The following is an 18,935-nucleotide window of genomic DNA, read 5'->3' as shown; positions in this document are numbered from 1 at the left end:
GGAGGTGAAACCGTGCGCAGGTTTTCCCCCTCCACGCGGTCCCTTGCTACGTCACCTTGGTTGTAGCCAGCGCTCTTCTTCCAGGCGCTTCCCATCCATTTCATCTGCGTCTCGTGCGAATTTTTGTTATTGTTGGTGTTTACATAATCCTGAGTGCTTTTATGTAGCTGTGCAGTGTTCGGATTTCACAATCATTTCAAAAAGACTCGAGATTCTGGCATAAAATATTTTTCTTTTCCAAAAAATGAAGATCTTTGCAATAAGTGGGTGAACGTATGTAAAAGGAAGGACACATTCTGTGTTAGCAGAGGTAAGTTTAAACAAACGTGATTTTAAGTAGAAATGTCACTTGTTTTATAATACGAGTATTTATTTTTAATTTTTTATATGATTAACTGTAGGTTAATATTAGGTCAAGGATTATATTTTGTGCAAAATACTGAGTTATTATCTATAATAATAAAGTATTTCGCGGTAAAAAGGTTATTTACTGAATTAATTTATTAAAAATTAAATCTTAACGTATATATACCCACCCATTAATAACAACTCAAATCAATTGTTTTTAAAATGTTTGTGTGTTCGGGCATCAGCGAGAACTACAGAATTTATTTCAATTTAACTTTTTTTCTTGTTTGTTATAGAACTAACCTAAACACTAGGTTGTGTAGTATTAATAAAGAAGGGAAAATATTTCATCAATGCATGTAAACAAATCGAATGAAAGTAGGAATGTGAACCCGTTATACATAAAAAAGAAACATGCGCATTTTTTCTATTGTTCAAAATGTTCTCTTTAATGGAGTGGGGAGGACATATGATATCATTACGTTTAAATATATTTAAGTATACACGCAAAACCGTGAGATAAGAATTATAAATAGTATTTAACGCGTTAAAAAAACTGCCATTTTAAATACTTAAAATTAAGGTTTGCAGGGACCATAGATCAGTACATTCTCAGCGCACGTGCGTGTGTGCTCCATAGGTGAATCCTGAAGGGGGGAAGGGGGGCACAGGGGCACGTGCCCTCCCACCCATCTAAGGGTAAAATATACATTGATTAATAACGACTTTTGCAGTAATAAACAGGTATCATACTAGGCCCAGACTCATGGCACCCCCCCCCCCCCCCCCCAGTAATTCCTGGATCCGCCCCTACTGTGTCTACAATCCTAACACTAACACAACTCGGCTATAACTAAAAACAGTTTAGAACATAAGTTTGCATGTTTGTAGGTATTCATTTTTCTAGATTATAAAACTATAAAGCGCATGATATATATAAAAAAAACAGCTATGTATTGAAAATTGTACAGCGCGGCCTTGGAATAGTAATTATGGAAGGAAGCGGCTTTTCCGTAAAACTAGATATAAGTGGGAAAAATGGTATTTCCGATTTTAATGTTTTATGATTACAATGATTTTATTCTATTTCAATATTTTTATATTTTTAATGTTTTTATCACACCATTTCCCTTGAATGTATTGCCTTCAAATCATTTTAGTATTACAGAATCCAGGAGGAATTTTGAAACGCCAATTTTAAGGGGAATTAGATGAACTTAGATATTTATTTTGTAATTTTTTTCCATGGAAAGGCCGTGACTCTCTTCAAATTATGCGAGTGCCTGCAAATGCACAATGTACAGCAGGTAAAACAATACTTATTTTGTTATAACATGGAATTTTCAGTAATCAAAATGATAGCAAGCAACATTTTTGAGTTTTCAGAAGTTAAAATTATAAAAATGGAGAAAGAAACACCTACAGCCAAGATACACGCGTTAAAATTACATTCAAATACCTATGAGGGACGGGAGTTCAAGCCATTATGAATCGATTTTGGCTTTAATAAAATGTAGTGTAGAAGGCATACGGGTTTTGTGAAATATTAAGTGGCGAGTTATTTTGCAATTGAGTTATTTTTAGTAATCAACCAACAATTATGTGCCATGTTTTAACGCACAATGTGCTTGGGGGATTTGAATACTATTAGGTTTTTCCTTTCCAAGATAATAAACAAATCCAGCCTTTTCGTTTTTTTTTGCCGTGAAAAAAAATTTGTATGCCTGCAAGCTGTTTTTTGCTGAATATTGTAGAGCTATTTGGTTTAATAATATGTTTTTAAATATTTTTTCTATCATTATTTACCCTTTTGTTTATTGTTTGTAAATAAATAAAATTAAATTTAGTAAATAAATCAAAAGCGCTTATGTTTATGTAAATTACAAATAAGTATTTATAGAAACTTTGCTTTGTGTCAGATGCTTATTTTTTGTAATACGTTTGTATTATTATTTGCCGCCTGCATCATGAATGTTTATTATATCTATTTAATTAATATTCATAATAAATATTTTCGAAGTATATTCATTCCAATTCCCATTACCATTCCGTGTTTACAAGACTCAATCAACATTTTGAAGTGATGAAACAGCAGAAAAATATTGTTTCGTTGATTTTATTATTAATATAAACCCCGTGTTTGGATGCTAATACATTTATTTAAACTGTATGTTCTAAATGCATGCTATGCAATGTACATAGAAAAGTATTTCTACGCTTCGTGGTCACTCTTACTATTCAAACGATTGTAAATGAACTGTCTCTGCGTCGTATTCCCGTAAGCGCGCTGCGTGTAGACCGGGCGGTGCGACCAAGGTGACGTAGTGCGCAGTGGAGGACGAGTTTGGGCGGCCGGAAGGTTTCACCTCCTCTTCTTTACATCATGGCTGTGACCACTCGACCACTGCGAGACTAGAGTGCAGTGCAGGTGGAGCTTCCATCTCCCAGTCGCGGGCCAGCCTCCCAGTCTGGGAGGTTCGGGTGGTGTCGAATACCTCCCAGTTAAACGGGGAGGCCAAAAGTTTTATACAATTTTTAAGGGAACTAAGTTTTTAAAAAATGATACGTCGCAACTGTTCTGTCTTAGAAAGACTTCTGTGTCGGTCTATGCTGTCATCGTTGTGGTATCCAGAATATCTCTTTTGTACCATCGTTGGGTTCATATGTTTGTTGCTGTGTTTTCCAAGGGTTTATTTCTGTTCTTGTTACAACTATCTCGCCATTGCCAGTCTACTATGTTCGTCTGTGCCATGACAATAATTTTTCTGATTAATTCCTTCTACGCAATGCTCTGTGCTGACTACTCATTTGACATTTGGCTTCGACTGATTTTGTGTATGAGTATTTGTTTTTATTTGTCCATTATTAAGGTTTCTGTATGCCAACCAGCGAAAACCAGCAATGAAGTTATGTCCATGAAAATGTTTTAAATCAATCTTCCCAGTTACAAAACTCATTCAAGGAATAGTACAGTATCATTAACAAATATACAATAGTAGTACGGTAGCACTAAAAATATACAAAATAGTACAGTAGCACTAAAACATATATAATAATATAAATTTACAAAAAAAAATCGAAACTACTTCAAAGGGTCAGGTGCAGACTGGAGGAGATTAGCTTCAGAATATTTACAGTTTTTTAAGGAGGGGTTATCATGGGGGGGGGGGAGATTAACGTCCCTATCATTGGACCACCACTACTATCATTAAAAATTGGAAAATTTGCGGATTAATTTCGTGCAAGGCTAAAATGGAAATATCTTTGAATTGCATGTGCTATCGGCTAACACTTTACCAGGAGGACTTTCAGCCAATGAGAAACCCCCAACCGAAGAAAAATCAAATCACAGGCTACTACGTTAGGACTCCAAACAAGTCAGCAGCCAATCGGTCATGGAAATTGGTCCGTGTGTACTGAGAACTGTGGAGTCTAGCCTATAAGTCATTGAATCCGCAAATTTTACCAATCTCTAGCTATCATGAAATGATGTATTAAACCTCCAGACTAGACTGCACAGCACTACTTCCACACACGCACACACACACACACACACAATTGGCTTCAGCTTGTGCTGGACGCCAACTCTGTCTCTCGCGGGATCACACTACCGACAGTTGTATGACTACCATTAGCTCGAGGTCCTATGACGAGTGCCGTAGATTGATGGTTCACGTTTCTCACGAAAAAAAACAACAATATCCAGACGTTTATTAGGCTGCAGCAAGGTATGCCTGTGCTAGTGGTTTCTTTTTTGCAATTGGCGGCCGCCTGCTAGAGACACCATCGCCTTGTTCGGCCGGGCCATTCAGGACGTGTTTGCTTCCGCACTGAATTATTGTGATTTTATGATTGGTGTGATGACAGCAGACATGAACCTGAAATAAACTCGTCCGATCACGAAACACAGACGGCAGCTCTCAGATAGTTTGGATTATTTTAGGAAAAAATGCATGCTCCTATTAATGCCCAATAATTATGGCTATGTATTTTTCGCGAAACGATTTCCAGACCAGCTGCGATTGAAACTGTGAAGCATTTCCTGTGTTTCAGGCTTGGCTGCGTTTATGTCAGGTGCATGTCTACTGTCAACACACACTAATCACAGCCATCCAGTGCGGAAGCAAATGCTTCCTGAATGGCCCGGCCAAATAGCGCAATGGCTTTTCTTGCCTAGCTATAGTCTGTCTCACGCGCTTAGACTGAAGTTCAGAAGAAATGGAAAACACTGTTGCCAGATTGATACTACCTGCCTTGTTACCGCCAAAAGACTTATTTCGTATACCATCGTTTGTCATAAATTTTTTAATGCTTAACACCAATTAAAATTTGTTAGGAGAAACTATTTGTAGCAATATGTATTAATAACAAGGCATTCCGTAAATGTATGTGCTATGTACAAAAGAGCCAATATTTATTAAAAATTAAATGATATAAATAAATGGTTAACAAAAATGGTTGAAACCAAGATGGCTTCTTTAAAGTACTTCTCCTTAGAAATAAAGAAAAATACAATATTATCATATGCTCTTGATTAAATATCACAAGGAAATTTTTTTCCCCACAATTCTCATCTCAAATTTTAATTTGCAAAATATAAATTTTTAGATACATTTTCAAAAAATTTCATTACATCACAAATATGTATCTGAAACGTCTTGCGCTACATGGAGTGCGTCTGGCAACAATCTAAGGATGGGACGCGCTAAAGCACAGGCATAACTTATGGCAGTCTAATAAGCGATTATAATTGTTTCCCTGAAAAAAAAAAACATGCCGGGCAGGCCCGGGCCTACAAAACATTTTCAAAACTGAAAATAAATCTTTTAATAAAATTACACAATTCATATTAAACGTTAGGTTTATTTTGAAAACTCCTAGAAAAATATATCCTATTTTCATTACAAACTGTAATAGTCTGCCCTTCTGAGAAGGGCAGTTTGCAATGAAATGTAACAATACATTCGCCTGCATATTTGTAACATTTTGTTTTACGTTAAAGCACGAGTTGTGTTGTAAATGTTCACCTTATAATAACACAAATTTAGATCCACCTATTAATTTTGTGACCTTTGTAGGTACCAAAAAGTTATTTTGTTGACATACAATTGTACGCTTATAATAATTATTTTGATTAAGATATGATACATATTGGACTTCAGGGAGAATTGAGTTACCCGCGGAGAGCCACAAAAGCCGGACTGCCGGAACTGCGGCACAGAAACAAGTGCCGGGAGCGAGGCAGGGTACTCACGCTGGCTCTCCGTTGAAGGCGTCCGGGCTGCCGGGGGCGTTGGCCTTGCTGTCGTCCAGCTTAGGCTGAGCCAGGCTGCAACACAAGAGGGCGCTCGCGTCACGTCTCGCGGTGACTCGGCGCGCGCACTCACAACACCGGCATGCACGCCGGTACTCGATGTAACACCGGCATGCACGCCGGTACTCCATGTAACACAGGCATGCACGCCGGTACTCGATGTAACACCGGCATGCACGCCGGTACTCGATGTAACACCGGCATGCACGCCGGTACTCCATGTAACACTGGCATGCACGCCGGTACTCCATGTAACACAGGCATGCACGCCGGTACTCGATGTAACACTGGCATGCACGCCGGTACTCGATGTAACACCGGCATGCATGCCGGTACTCGATGTAACACTGGCATGCACGCCGGTACTCGATGTAACACCGGCATGCATGCCGATACTCGATGTAACACTGGCATGCACGCCGGTACTCCATGTAACACTGGCATGCACGCCGGTACTCCATGTAACACAGGCATGCACGCCGGTACTCCATGTAACACTGGCATGCACGCCGGTACTCCATGTAACACTGGCATGCACGCCGGTACTCCATGTAACACAGGCATGCACGCCGGTACTCCATGTAACACTGGCATGCACGCCGGTACTCCATGTAACACAGGCATGCACGCCGGTACTCGATGTAACACTGGCATGCACGCCGGTACTCGATGTAACACCGGCATGCATGCCGATACTCGATGTAACACTGGCATGCACGCCGGTACTCCATGTAACACTGGCATGCACGCCGGTACTCCATGTAACACAGGCATGCACGCCGGTACTCCATGTAACACTGGCATGCACGCCGGTACTCCATGTAACACAGGCATGCACGCCGGTACTCGATGTAACACTGGCATGCACGCCGGTACTCGATGTAACACCGGCATGCATGCCGATACTCGATGTAACACTGGCATGCACGCCGGTACTCCATGTAACACAGGCATGCACGCCGGTACTCGATGTAACACCGGCATGCACGCCGGTAATCGATGTAACACAGGCTTGCACGCCGGTACTCGATGTAAGACCGGCATGCACGCCGGTACTCGATGTAACACACCGGCATGCACGCCGGTACTCGATGTAACACTGGCATGCACGCCGGTACTCGATGTAACACCGGCATGCACGCCGGTACTCGATGTAACACCGGCATGCACGCCGGTACTCGATGTAACACCGGCATGCACGCCGGTACTCGATGTAACACCGGCATGCACGCCGGTACTCGATGTAACACAGGCATGCACGCCGGTACTCGATGTAACACCGGCATGCACGCCGGTACTCGATGTAACACCGGCATGCACGCCGGTACTCGATGTAACACCGGCTTGCACGCCGGTACTCGATGTAACACCGGCATGCACGCCGGTACTCGATGTAACACCGGCATGCACGCCGGTACTCGATGTAACACCGGCATGCACGCCGGTACTAAATGTAACACCGGCATGCACGCCGGTACTCGATGTAACACCGGCATGCACGCCGGTACTCAATGTAACACCGGCATGCACGCCGGTACTCGATGTAACACCGGCATGCACGCCGGTACTCGATGTAACACCGGCATGCACGCCGGTACTCGATGTAACACGAATTGCAAGTTAACACACTGTTAAACACCCAAGGTCAGGTAAATTCATGAATTAAAAGTTATAAAATTTTACATTTTAATTAAATCACAAACATTTTCTTTTAACATACAAAGATCAATGAGGGTTATTATTATCGTACATAGCTCATAAAAAAATATTCAGATCGAGTGTGTTGTAAAACTTAATTTGGAGGTATAGTACACCATGTCACAAAATTTAATCTTTTCAGGTAAGCTTTCTATTTGTTTCAACTATATTTATTTGCAGATATATTTCCCAATGTACCATTAATTGGTTAATGAAACTTTGACACATTATTCTTTAACTTTTATACCATACAAAAATTATGTTTTCAAAATATTTATAGTGCAATTTTTCAGATTGCTTTATAAAATAGTATTGAAAGCTTTTGGATATATAAATTGCACTACGGACATAATGGTAAGAGTGCTCTAAACTAATACACACAGCGTAAGATGTACATCGTAGACATGGCACCAATAAAGGACATAGAGATGTTTTACCCTCGAGGTACAGAATGATCCTCAACTGATAACGAACCTTTTCCTTCCTTATTTTTATCTACAATTATATCATATTAAATCAAATAAAAGTGTTTGCTTACTAATTTTTTTCCAAGTTAATATAATAAAGTGCTTTGTATCCCAGTCTACACAAATTTCTTAAAAACTGTATTAAGTTTTATTTTAAAGTCTTGTTTGTTTAAACAAACTATCATCATTAAATAAGCCACATTAAAAAATAAAATTGTTTACTGATGAAAATTTTCATTTAAAATAAAACAATTAATTTTTCTTTTATATTGATGCACTCTTCCTGGTCGCTGAGACAAATAAATCAGACGAAAACCAACAGATTAATTTTGTGATAGGTTCACAAGGTCGTATTAATTAGACTTCAGAACCAGCATCAGAATGATTTGCAATGGAGGCGATGTATCTGTTCTAAGAGCACCTTGTGTCAATGATACTCGTAAAAAAATACATTCAGAAATAGAATAAGGTTTCTACAGAAAACTGTGTCATGTATTAAGGTTTCGTGTCACACACAATGTTAGCTATTTTGTTATATATGAGCCTAGAGACTGGAAAAATTCGCGCTTTCAATGACCTCCAGGATAGACTCCACAATCTCCTACTTACACAGGCAAATGTCCCTGCTAATTGGCTATTGACTCGTAACATCTGTCAACTGGGATGCTTATGATTCGATACTTTTTTTGTTTGAAGGTTTTTCATTGGCTCAAAGTTCTTAACTGTGAGTCAATCACAGAAGCCATATGAAGGTACATGTGGTTGGATTATAGCATAACGCGACATGAATCCGCGAATTATTCCGGTCTCTAGGCATGACATTACTTATTTTGGTCGAAAATTTTGGGACCATAAATTTACTTAACGTTATTTACCAGCTGTAAAAATGTCACGCAAATTATTAATAAATATGACACAAAAAAATTATGTGAACAAAATTTGTGATGAAACATAAATTGAAAGAGAAATACGGAGATAAATACATAGAAATACCCCTCAAATAACATTAATGGCTAGAAAATGAAATATCTGACGTGGTTTGTGAGTCCGAATCTGAAGAATTAATTGCTTGATAAAAAAAAACTTCAAGAATACAATTGGATGCCTTCTTCAAGGGAGGGGGAAAGGAACTGAAAGAAGCTATTTTAGTTTTAACAGTTTTAGGCCAATGCAATTTTATTTCGTTTGATTGGTAAGAATTTCAATTTATCAGAGCATATCGCCTAATTTAATGTAGTGCCTGAAGTTAAAATTGCTATAGTATTATTATTTGGCTGCTACAAACTAGTGAAGTAATCGGCGTTTAATATTGAATTCATTTTTGGAAACGATTACAATGTAAAGATGTTTTCCAATAATCACTATGTTGTAGTGTTTGTAAATCTCCTAATGTGTGATCTCTGCTCCTACCAAGACAAATATTCAAAATTAAACCTTAAGAAAAGGTTATGGCAAAATATATAAACTGTTCAAACCAATATGGTGGGCTTGATTCCTAACTTAAAAATATTTCGTGAACTAAAAACATTAACTTGAACTTCAAATTAGACAAACTGGGAATTTTAATATATATATATATATATCCTAATATAGGTCAAACGAATACTTATAAAACACCCAAGGTGTCAGTTCCATACTTTGTTTCACATTTTAGCGCGCCTGCTCTTGCGTGAGTAACATTTCAGCACCCTTTCAAAGGGTCTGACTCTGGGTATAAAAGTTTACATGCCCGAAGTCTGAGCCAAAAGCTGAATAAAACATGTTCTATTTTCCTACTATACCCACGTGCCGAAGCCATCAAGATGGTTAACCAACTTGAAGCAAACCCGTATTTAGGCTCTTTTCTAAACATTAAGGAACGTAATGGTATGCCAGATGAAACTCTATGATAGTAAAAATATCCTGGAATATATATTTGGTAAACTAAAATAGTCATAAAAAGAAGTATTAGCAAGTTTTAAAATACGAAATGAAATTTCATTAGTCTGCAGTTGGAAACATAAAAGTCTTGGTAGCGCAGGGGCAAAGAACGCGGTTGTGATGCTCAAAGGGTTATTTATGATGTGGTACAAAATGTCGTCACTGCAAAAACTTTTTTTCCTTTTTATAGACAACAAAGTAGTGTATTTAAAATGTTGTGTTTTAAGCATATATGTATTAATACATTTTGTTTTTCTTATAGCTATAATGTTATTAAATACATAGGTGAGTCCATTAGTTTTATATTCCATACTAGGTAGGCCTAAATATTTTATTTTTAGCTAAAATAAAATAAAATAATATGTTAACCAGCAATTCAAACAAAATAATATATTCCATAATCAAAACTCCAATGTTTTTTAGGAAACGAAAGTCCATCAATTATTAATGAATAAACTAACACTTCATAGAAAACCACACCTGTTATACTTAACGAAAATGCAAGATTGGTTTATTTCACTTTAGATAAATTTTTATTATGAGAATTATGCGTGGTTAATGGTTAGTTACAATTTCTCAAAGTAAGTACATAGTACAATAAGTTAGTAATTAAGTAATATTTATAAAATAATAGCTGAAGTACCCGGCGTTGCCTGGGCTGACCACGGAGTGAAGGGAATTATTTTTTAAAATCTAATGTTGACTGCAATTGTAATCTTATTATAACGCCAAGTATGTAAAATTTCATAAAGATTTGCCCAAAATCTGATTCAAGGAGTAGAAGAGGGTTTGTTAAGGGGGGGGGGGGGAGAGAGAGAAGCCAGAGGAAAGTAGTATACCAAAATATCATGTATTCAATTAACTTTTTGTTAAAACCAGCTGTAGATAGCAGTGTTCTTATTTTTAACGTCAAGTGTGCAAAATTTTATCTAGTAAGACCAAAATATTGCTTTAAAGGGTACGAGAGTGAAATGGGGGTTGTTTGCTTTAATATCACTTTTTCAGTGAACGTCTTTTCCTTCAATTGGACGTTGACGACAAATCCTCCTTATTTGTACGTGAATTGATAAAAATGTCACCAAGGAGAGCCAAAAATCTTCGTTAAGAGGTGGTAAAGTGGAACAGAGGTAGCTATTTTGAAAATTGTAGTCAGGGAAAAGGTTATGTTTAACAGTAATTTTATTTATATTTTTAACATCAAGTATGAACAATTTCTTCAAGAAACGAAAAATGCTCCTCTAAGGGGTGAGAAAAGGTGGATGGGGTAATTTTTTTTAAAATATCATGTTTTAAAAATATTTTAATGAAAATCAGATGAACGTCAACTGTGCAAGATATTATCAAGTTGTACCATTACTATACTTTAAGTGGTAGGAAAGGTAGACAAGATAGTTATTTGAAATCTCATATAGGTAATTTGATGGGAGTAAAATTTTAATTAAATGTAGACACTTAATTTTCTTTTAACTTACACGTCTAGTTAGCAAAATTTCACTAAGAAGTACCATAATACTGCTTTAGGGGTATAAAGGGTATTAGGGTTGTTTTTCGAAATCTTATGTGGACAAGGCGATGGAAGATTTTTTTTTTTTAAAACGGACGTAGACAGTTATCTTCCTCTTAATTTTAACGAAGTGTGTGCGAAATTTCATCCAAAAATAATAATATTCAGTTTTAAGGGGTGGACAAGGGCGATGTAGTTTTTTTTATGTAGACAATGACTTGCCTCTTTTATAGAATCAATTATAGACTGTAAATAAACCCTTATTTTGAATGTAAAGTGAACAAAATTTCATTAAGTAGTGTGAAATGTTTTTTAAGGGGTGGGTACGGGAGATATGGGTGATTTTTAAAAATCTCATATAGGCCATGACCTCACAATTTTTTTTAAAATTATATGTTGAAGAGAAATTTTCTTCTTATTTTAAATGCAAAGTTTCTTCAAGAAGTACCAAATTTCTGCCTTAAATGATGAGAAAGGGGATGGGGTTGGTTTTTTGACATTCCTTTTTCTTTCTTAAATCAGTTGAAAACAGTAATACACCCATTAATTTATACGCAAATTGTTCTAAATTTCAACAAGTAGTGACAGGGTTCTATTTCAAGGGGTAGAAACGGGGTATTGGGAGTGGTTTATTTCGATATTTCACCTAGACAGTGACCTTCCTCGTGTTTCAATGCCAAGTATGCAAAATTTTATTGAGATCGGATGAACGCATACTGGACCAAAAACAAACACACACATACACACACACACATATATATAATATGTGAATGGGTAGCATTTTTTTAATGCTACAATGAAATCAGCACAGTTAATACTGTGAATTTGCTAGATTAACTGTCTGATTAATGTAATATTGTAAATATATAATACATAAAATATATATAAGTAGCCCCAATTTCCCTTGTATCCTTTGAATTGTATATAACTAAATTTTGAAATTTACGTACCAATATGAAATACAATTTCGTTGATTTCAAAATTAGTCTGTATTTATTTTTACATTCTAAATCAACTTTGTATATTTTTTTGCAAGTTAAATGTAGAAGATAAAATATCAGTAATCATTTACCAGGTTACATAATTTTATAAATAATCAGGGTTTCATTAAATTAACAGCAACGTGTTTTTGATTACCAGAAAAAGATAAAACATGATTGTTATTAGGTATGAATATTTTTACTTCCTAAAATTATTATTATAATTATTACCAAGAAAGAAAAAAAATTTTTTTCCCCAACTCCTACGCTGATGTGTGTTACATAAATAAAATTGTCGTAATATTTTGTTCTTAGTAGATACTTTTTCCACCATTGAGAGATGTTTCCTCACTTGAAGGTAATTTTTAACTTTTGTGAACTTTGGTTATGTCAGTTCATTTACATAAATTGTACATAACATAGTTTTTTAAGTGTTCCAATTGTTACAAAAACTCGTTTTTATTATTTTTTCCCCGGGAATATGTGTTTTCGAACTTTTAGGTTATCGTAAATAATGTGAAAGTTTAGTTAGGTTTATAGATGAACGACGTTTAAAACACAGTATGTTCATAAAAAAAGTCCCAGTTACAAAATTTTATAGTTTCAACTGTAGGTGTTTTAGAGTGTTGTTTCAAAGTCACAATTAAAGAGTAACTAAAACAGTTTTAGATAAGCGCATGAGCGAGTGCAACTTTGTTGTTTTCTTGCTCGCAGCGCGAAAGAATAGCCCCTTCCCCAAATAGTGTGAGGGTGAACCTGTATGTAAACTTTATTTGTAAACAGGATGGAGCCCCCCCCCAATTGGAATCTCTTTGTACCCTGACCGTTGGATTGGTCGTAATGGTCGAGACGACAGAGCTCTTTTTCGCTGGCCTCCAATTCACCTGACATAACGACATGCGATTTTTTTTCCTTTGGGGCTTCATAAAAGACCGTGTCTACGTTCCGCCGCTACCTAATGATTTGCCAGAGTTGAGACACAGAATTGAAGAGGCTATTGCTTCCATTACTGCGGACGTGTTAACCAAAGTGTGGGAAGAATTTAACTTTAGGTTGGATGTGTGCCGTATAACTAAAAGTAAACATATTTAACATTTGTGAAACATAAAAAAAGGTTAGTTTACATTCAATTTGATGTATGATTTGTTGTAAATAGTTTAAATTAAACTGTTATAATATACCATTGAAACTAGGACATTCTTTTATGGAAATCCTGTACTTTATAATCGAGAAAACGTTCCAAATGTCCCCCAAAGGCGGTGTTTCCCCTCACAGTTTCGCCCGCGAGGTGGCGCGAGCGAGCGGCGGACATCGCGGCTGTGGAGGCACTGCGGGGGTCGCGGAGCTCCCGGACAATGGCCGGTCCTAGAGGGGGGGGGGGCTGTCCCGACACGCGGCTATTTCCGTCCGTCGTGCGTATCGCCGCCCGCGCCGGCCTGTAGCGTTCCCGCGCCACCGCCTTCCCCGCGAACCTGCTCACAGCTCGCAGGACAGGTCCAGGCGGTCAGTCGGCAGAATGTGACGGCTCGTACTCCAGCGACACGAGCTCCCTAGAGCCGCAGGGGGTCGGGTTCGTCATGTCTGAAGGGAAGCTACAACGAGAGGCTGCGCCGACCTATTCGGCCAACCTGTGGTTTACTCAAAGGACACTCCATCCTGAGATTATCGCAAGACGTTTAACCAAGCCAGTCACAACTCTGGGACACCTCAGAAAAAAACTAGTGCAATTACCCATCAGAGCGTAACGGAAAGTGCAAAGCTCAAGATGGGAGAGGGCTGTAGGGGCAAAACACCCAGCGCTCACTCTCGGCAAGCGTTCTCCGTGACGCTGGACACGACCAATTATTTCTACCAACTACTTCTTTCTTATGTTCCACTGAATACATGGACACCAGCGAAGAAAGGGTATATTTTTCAACGCTAATTACTTGTGTTTTATACATATTTTGCCATTTAATTTTCCTATTCCTCTATCTGTGAAATGGCGACCAGCACCGAGTGTTTATACTCTTGTTAATTTCTGCACTAGAGAGTTATATCTCGGAGGTAAAATATACAGTGTCCTTTCCTTCTATGAAATATAAATGTCACAATTAAAACAACACACTTTTAAGTTGAAAATAATTTTTTCGTATAAAATATACACACAGTATTTTAAAGCCTCAAAAAGAAATTCCTATTACTAGCGATTAAACCTAAAAATAAAGTTGTAACAAATCGAACAATTTACTGTACTCCTGAAAAATCACGTTGTTGGGACTTGCGTTGTTTACCTCCAGGGTTCAGATATATTGTACTCGCCGTCAGCTGTTTGTAAACATACCCGTCAATATTCGCAATAAAATGTTGGCTTGACTGATTTATTCGTGTTACCAGTAATCAGAAGCTTATTTTACGTGTTTCTGCAGCTGGATACTAATTGACTGTACTAATCCCATTATATATACATGTTATATATGTAATATATGTTTGTAAAATATCTGGAGTTAGTAAAATCAAAATTAAAAATGTTCAAACATGGTGGGTAAAACTGAGCTTGAAGAGTGAATTTGTTGGTCGAGCGAATTAAGGATCTTGCGCACCGCTTAGCGCCGTTTTCCCGCTACACCGGCCACAGAAATGAACGAGCCAACACATGAGTGCAGAATCGCACAATACGGAAAGTGTTTGGCTTCTCAATGTCCCGTGAACCCCTCTCCCTCACAATCCCTGCTTCCTGGAGTGACGTCACGGCGTGTCTGTCAGGGAAAACTTAAATACTATTGACATCGAGTCAGACGCACAAACAATCCGCGTTCGTGCATCTGCGATTTTTTTCTTGCAATTGAAAAAGTTGGAGTTATGTTAGGATAGGCCCATTAAAAAAACAAAGTCTCACAATGTGAAACTTCTTTGCTGAGGGGGCTACAATTTTCGAGTGTTACGAAAATTCCGATCGCATGAGGGGCATAGTTAGGAACGTGGTGAGGGAACCGGTAGCGGAGGAGAGTGCTTCAGCGGCGACGCCACTCCAACCCATGCACTAGCGGTCGAATAGGAAGACGGCAAGTGGTGGGGGGAAAGGTACGTAGCAAGGAATGATATATGCTAGTTATCTAGTTATAACGGCCGGTTGGAGAGACGGCAGATGAAAGGTAAAAATGACGCAGCAGTAACGCTGCTTGTGTTTGTCTACTCCTCAGTTTTCGTAACGGCTAACGATTGACTCTACCATGTTTCTTTTATTTTATTTAAAGTATCTACAATGTATTTATTCGTCTCTTTATTAACCTAATAAGCAAGAAGTTTCTCTTCTGTCGCACGTGGACTCCACGCACACATTTTTTTGTTTGGAGAGGACAAGTTTTTTTGCATGTCTTGGTTATAGTAATCACCAAAATAAAAGGTTGGTTACCTTAGGTCAGAAACATGAATATAAATAATAATATCTCTGTTAAGTATTAAAATTCTTGGTAAAATATGTTCATGCGTTTTTTTTTTCCCTTCGTGGAAGGTGGGCTTTCGCTCAAGTTGATCGTTCACTCAACGGAAATGTTGTTAGAATAGGTCAGTGACATTTAAAATACTCAAAATTTCTGAAACTGTACTGTTAGGAACGCAGGACCGCGACACGCGCCCAGGGCCAGAGCTGGCAGCCCTGCACGGCCACTGGCATCACGCGCCGTCCACTGCCACGCGCGCCTGGCCGGATTACAAGGGTCGTCGCTACCCTTCTCCCCCTCCCATCACCGCGCATCGACCTGCCTCGGCGCTGTTATCTATCGCTGAGCGGCCTTGGAATTTCCTCGGGCCACCCCACGAAGTAGCGAGAACTGACATCACCCGTCTGGACTGTTCGGGCGTCGGGTCGGCCCAGGATGACGCGACTCGTCACAGCTACCCTCGTAGGTTGGAGAAGGGCGCCTCAAGTACGTAAGCAGCGACGCCGGCCTCCGCGGGAGTTCCGAGATGATCCGAGCGAAGGGAAGTGCGACATCGCCGAAGAGGGCGAGAGACATCCCCCCCCCCCCCCCCCCCCCGAGAGTGGTGCGACGGGGAGTTCGACTGGATCGTGAGAGTGTGGCGACTGAGTGGCGCGAGACTGTGTACGTGGACAGGTGCGAGGTTAGAGGTGAACTACTGTTGAGCCTAGCTCCAGTGAGGAGTGCGAACTGCGGAACTTGACAGACATTGAGTGACTTGGGAATAAACATTTTTAAGTGCCAGTGATTTATGTTCGGACATTTTTAAGTACAATTATTTATTACTAATGCAAATAATAGTAATCAATACAATTGTAATAAAACATAATTAGGCTATCCCTTACGAACCCAGTCATCCCCACATTGTACATCGCAAAAGTATTGGGTTAGCTTACTTTGAACATTAGTCAAAAATTATATTCTTGGTATATTCACAACACATTCAAATAACTGACTCTCTCTCTGTGTTTACCTTTGTTAGAACGAAACATACAACTCGGGAGTAGAAATACGGCTTAGTGTCTACGAAGATTCGGTTATTTGAAAATTACGAAGAACGCTTCCTTTATTTGAGTTAAATTCTTCGACGAAAAGTCTGTAAATTTACTGTAATTTCTAACAGAGAAGCAACGTGGCGGGACGCATTCCCGCCAATCAATGCTAAGGTGTCAGGCCCCACCAATGCGAGATCTCCCACAGGTGAGGAGTGACCAATCACGATGGTGCGACAGGCGCGACGGGATGGATTGACGCGATCTATCGATTCACGTTCGACTCATGTGTGACGCCACTGTGACAGAATTCGCGGATGCCACAGACTTCCCTGTTCAAAAGGTTTCTTATTTCCATCGCGTTGTGGGCTCGAGTTACTGAAATGAGTTCCAGAAAATTTTATATCAAAAATGGTTGGACTGGCGCACTGGTGATCGTATTATTTTCCATTTATTCTGTAATGGTCCTGTTAACTTAATTTATCTGTGAAATCACAGTTGTTTTGATGAACGTTAAATTAAACATGTTTCTTTCAAACATGTCGATTAAAAAATATCTAACCTTGGTAGGGAGCAAATTCATGTGTTACGATGTTGCAAATACACTTATAATACGAAATTCGGACTCTAAATTTAATGTAGAATTCTTTAAAATAATGCCCAGCTTGATAAATATATACACAAATTATGTTTTAAACTACATTTCTGGATGCGAACCACAAGTAGCTTCCGCACTCTTCACTAGAATTTTAAACTATATAATGAAAAGGCTCCGATAAAAGCGATAAAGACTTGAAAAAAATTACTAAACCCCGGCTTTGGACCTGATTTTCGACAAGGAATTTTGATTAAAATACTGCCCATTTTATTGAAATCCATTAAACTCTTAATACTATAAAGTTTCGCTTTGTCTTTGTGAACTTTGGTTTGCACCATCCGCCACAGATGGCAGCACCGTGGTTGTTACACGTGTGCATTCCTTGACTTCCGTTACGCGTACCAAATACCGTATACCGAGAGCTAACATGTTACACATCAAAAGTCTGGTAAACACGGTTGTCCTTTGAGTATGTGGTGCGAATGAAATGGGGAGAAAAGTCTCATATGCAGTTTTGTTTCTGTTTGTCGCAAGGGTAACAACCGCGTCCTGGCAATAATGCAATATTACGCTGTTGCATCGCGTCTCTCGCGTCACGCTATTGCGATCAGACGGCAATCCTTCTTGCAGCCTGACTCGAACAACAGACGACTGAGTGCGGATACGTGAAAGTAAGTTGCCCTTTCATTTTGCTTCTGGAAGCCTGATCATTCTGTGCCACTAGCCAGTTGGCAATATCGGTTGTAGAACTCTCGTCAGCAATGTGGGCTTCAGGACTAATGGCGTCTGCTCCAACTAGTGAACCGATATTGTTTACAGCGTTTAAAGTATCTCAATCACTTAAATTTTTATGGAATTTGATCGTTCGGAAAATGACGTCACTTGAACACAATTTCACGGCCATATTGTCATTCAGGGTCCTGGGTGCTCCGATTCGTTCAAAGAATTTTGTTTTGAACATATTCTGTATTTTTTTCTCAGATGAAGTTTTACAGTATTCCTTTCTAATTGCTTTAATGTTCTGATGATGATCATGGGCGTCCCGATAAATAAATTTGAGAAATAATTTTTAGCCATATTTTATAAAAATAAAAAAAAGAGAAATAGTAACTATATTTTTTTTTACCATAATAGTATTCATACGGAAGTAAAACATTTTGATGTGTAACATTTTATCTCTAGGTATACGACATTTGGTACGAGTAATTTCGTAAATGGAACATAAATCAAGGAACGTAAATATGTGTAAAATATCGGTGCTACCATCTATGGAAGCCTGAGAAATCTTGAAAAGATGGCGGACCTGCATGATTCATTAGAACATATTGCTTTCGGTAACATTGCAGAATATAGACCGCGCATAGGTATTAAAAAAATAAAATTTAATAATGTTAAAAAAACGTATTTTAATTATTTATGTTATAACTTATAGTCACGAAAGAAATTATAAATTAACAAATACGTTTGAATCCTCGTGTTACCATTTTGATAGCTCTTAATTAACATTGAAATGTAGTGATAGCGCAGAGATACTGCAGACACACAACAATATGTTAGCCTACATGTATTCAAGCCCTGATAAATAAAATAATTACGTGATTGAATTTTTACTTTTAAATCGTAAATGTTGAATCAGCTCAATAAGGTTAAGGT

The 18,935-nt window shown here is 38.4% G+C and overlaps 1 protein-coding gene across 3 annotated transcripts in view; it reads right to left on the bottom strand.

The window, feature by feature from the left end:
- Window positions 1–18,935, bottom strand: part of LOC134527576 (regulator of G-protein signaling 20) — a 418,792-nt gene that overhangs the window by 27,418 nt on the left and 372,439 nt on the right. For all 3 annotated transcript variants that reach the window (XM_063360377.1, XM_063360378.1, XM_063360379.1), the window contains one exon: window positions 5,603–5,677. In XM_063360377.1, coding sequence (XP_063216447.1) covers window positions 5,603–5,677 — 75 coding nt within the window. The remainder of the gene's footprint in view (window positions 1–5,602; window positions 5,678–18,935) is intronic.

This window comes from Bacillus rossius, chromosome 1 (assembly GCF_032445375.1).
Source record: "Bacillus rossius redtenbacheri isolate Brsri chromosome 1, Brsri_v3, whole genome shotgun sequence".
NCBI classification, from domain to species: Eukaryota; Metazoa; Arthropoda; class Insecta; order Phasmatodea; family Bacillidae; genus Bacillus; species Bacillus rossius.
This window is presented reverse-complemented; position numbering and strand designations above follow the sequence as displayed.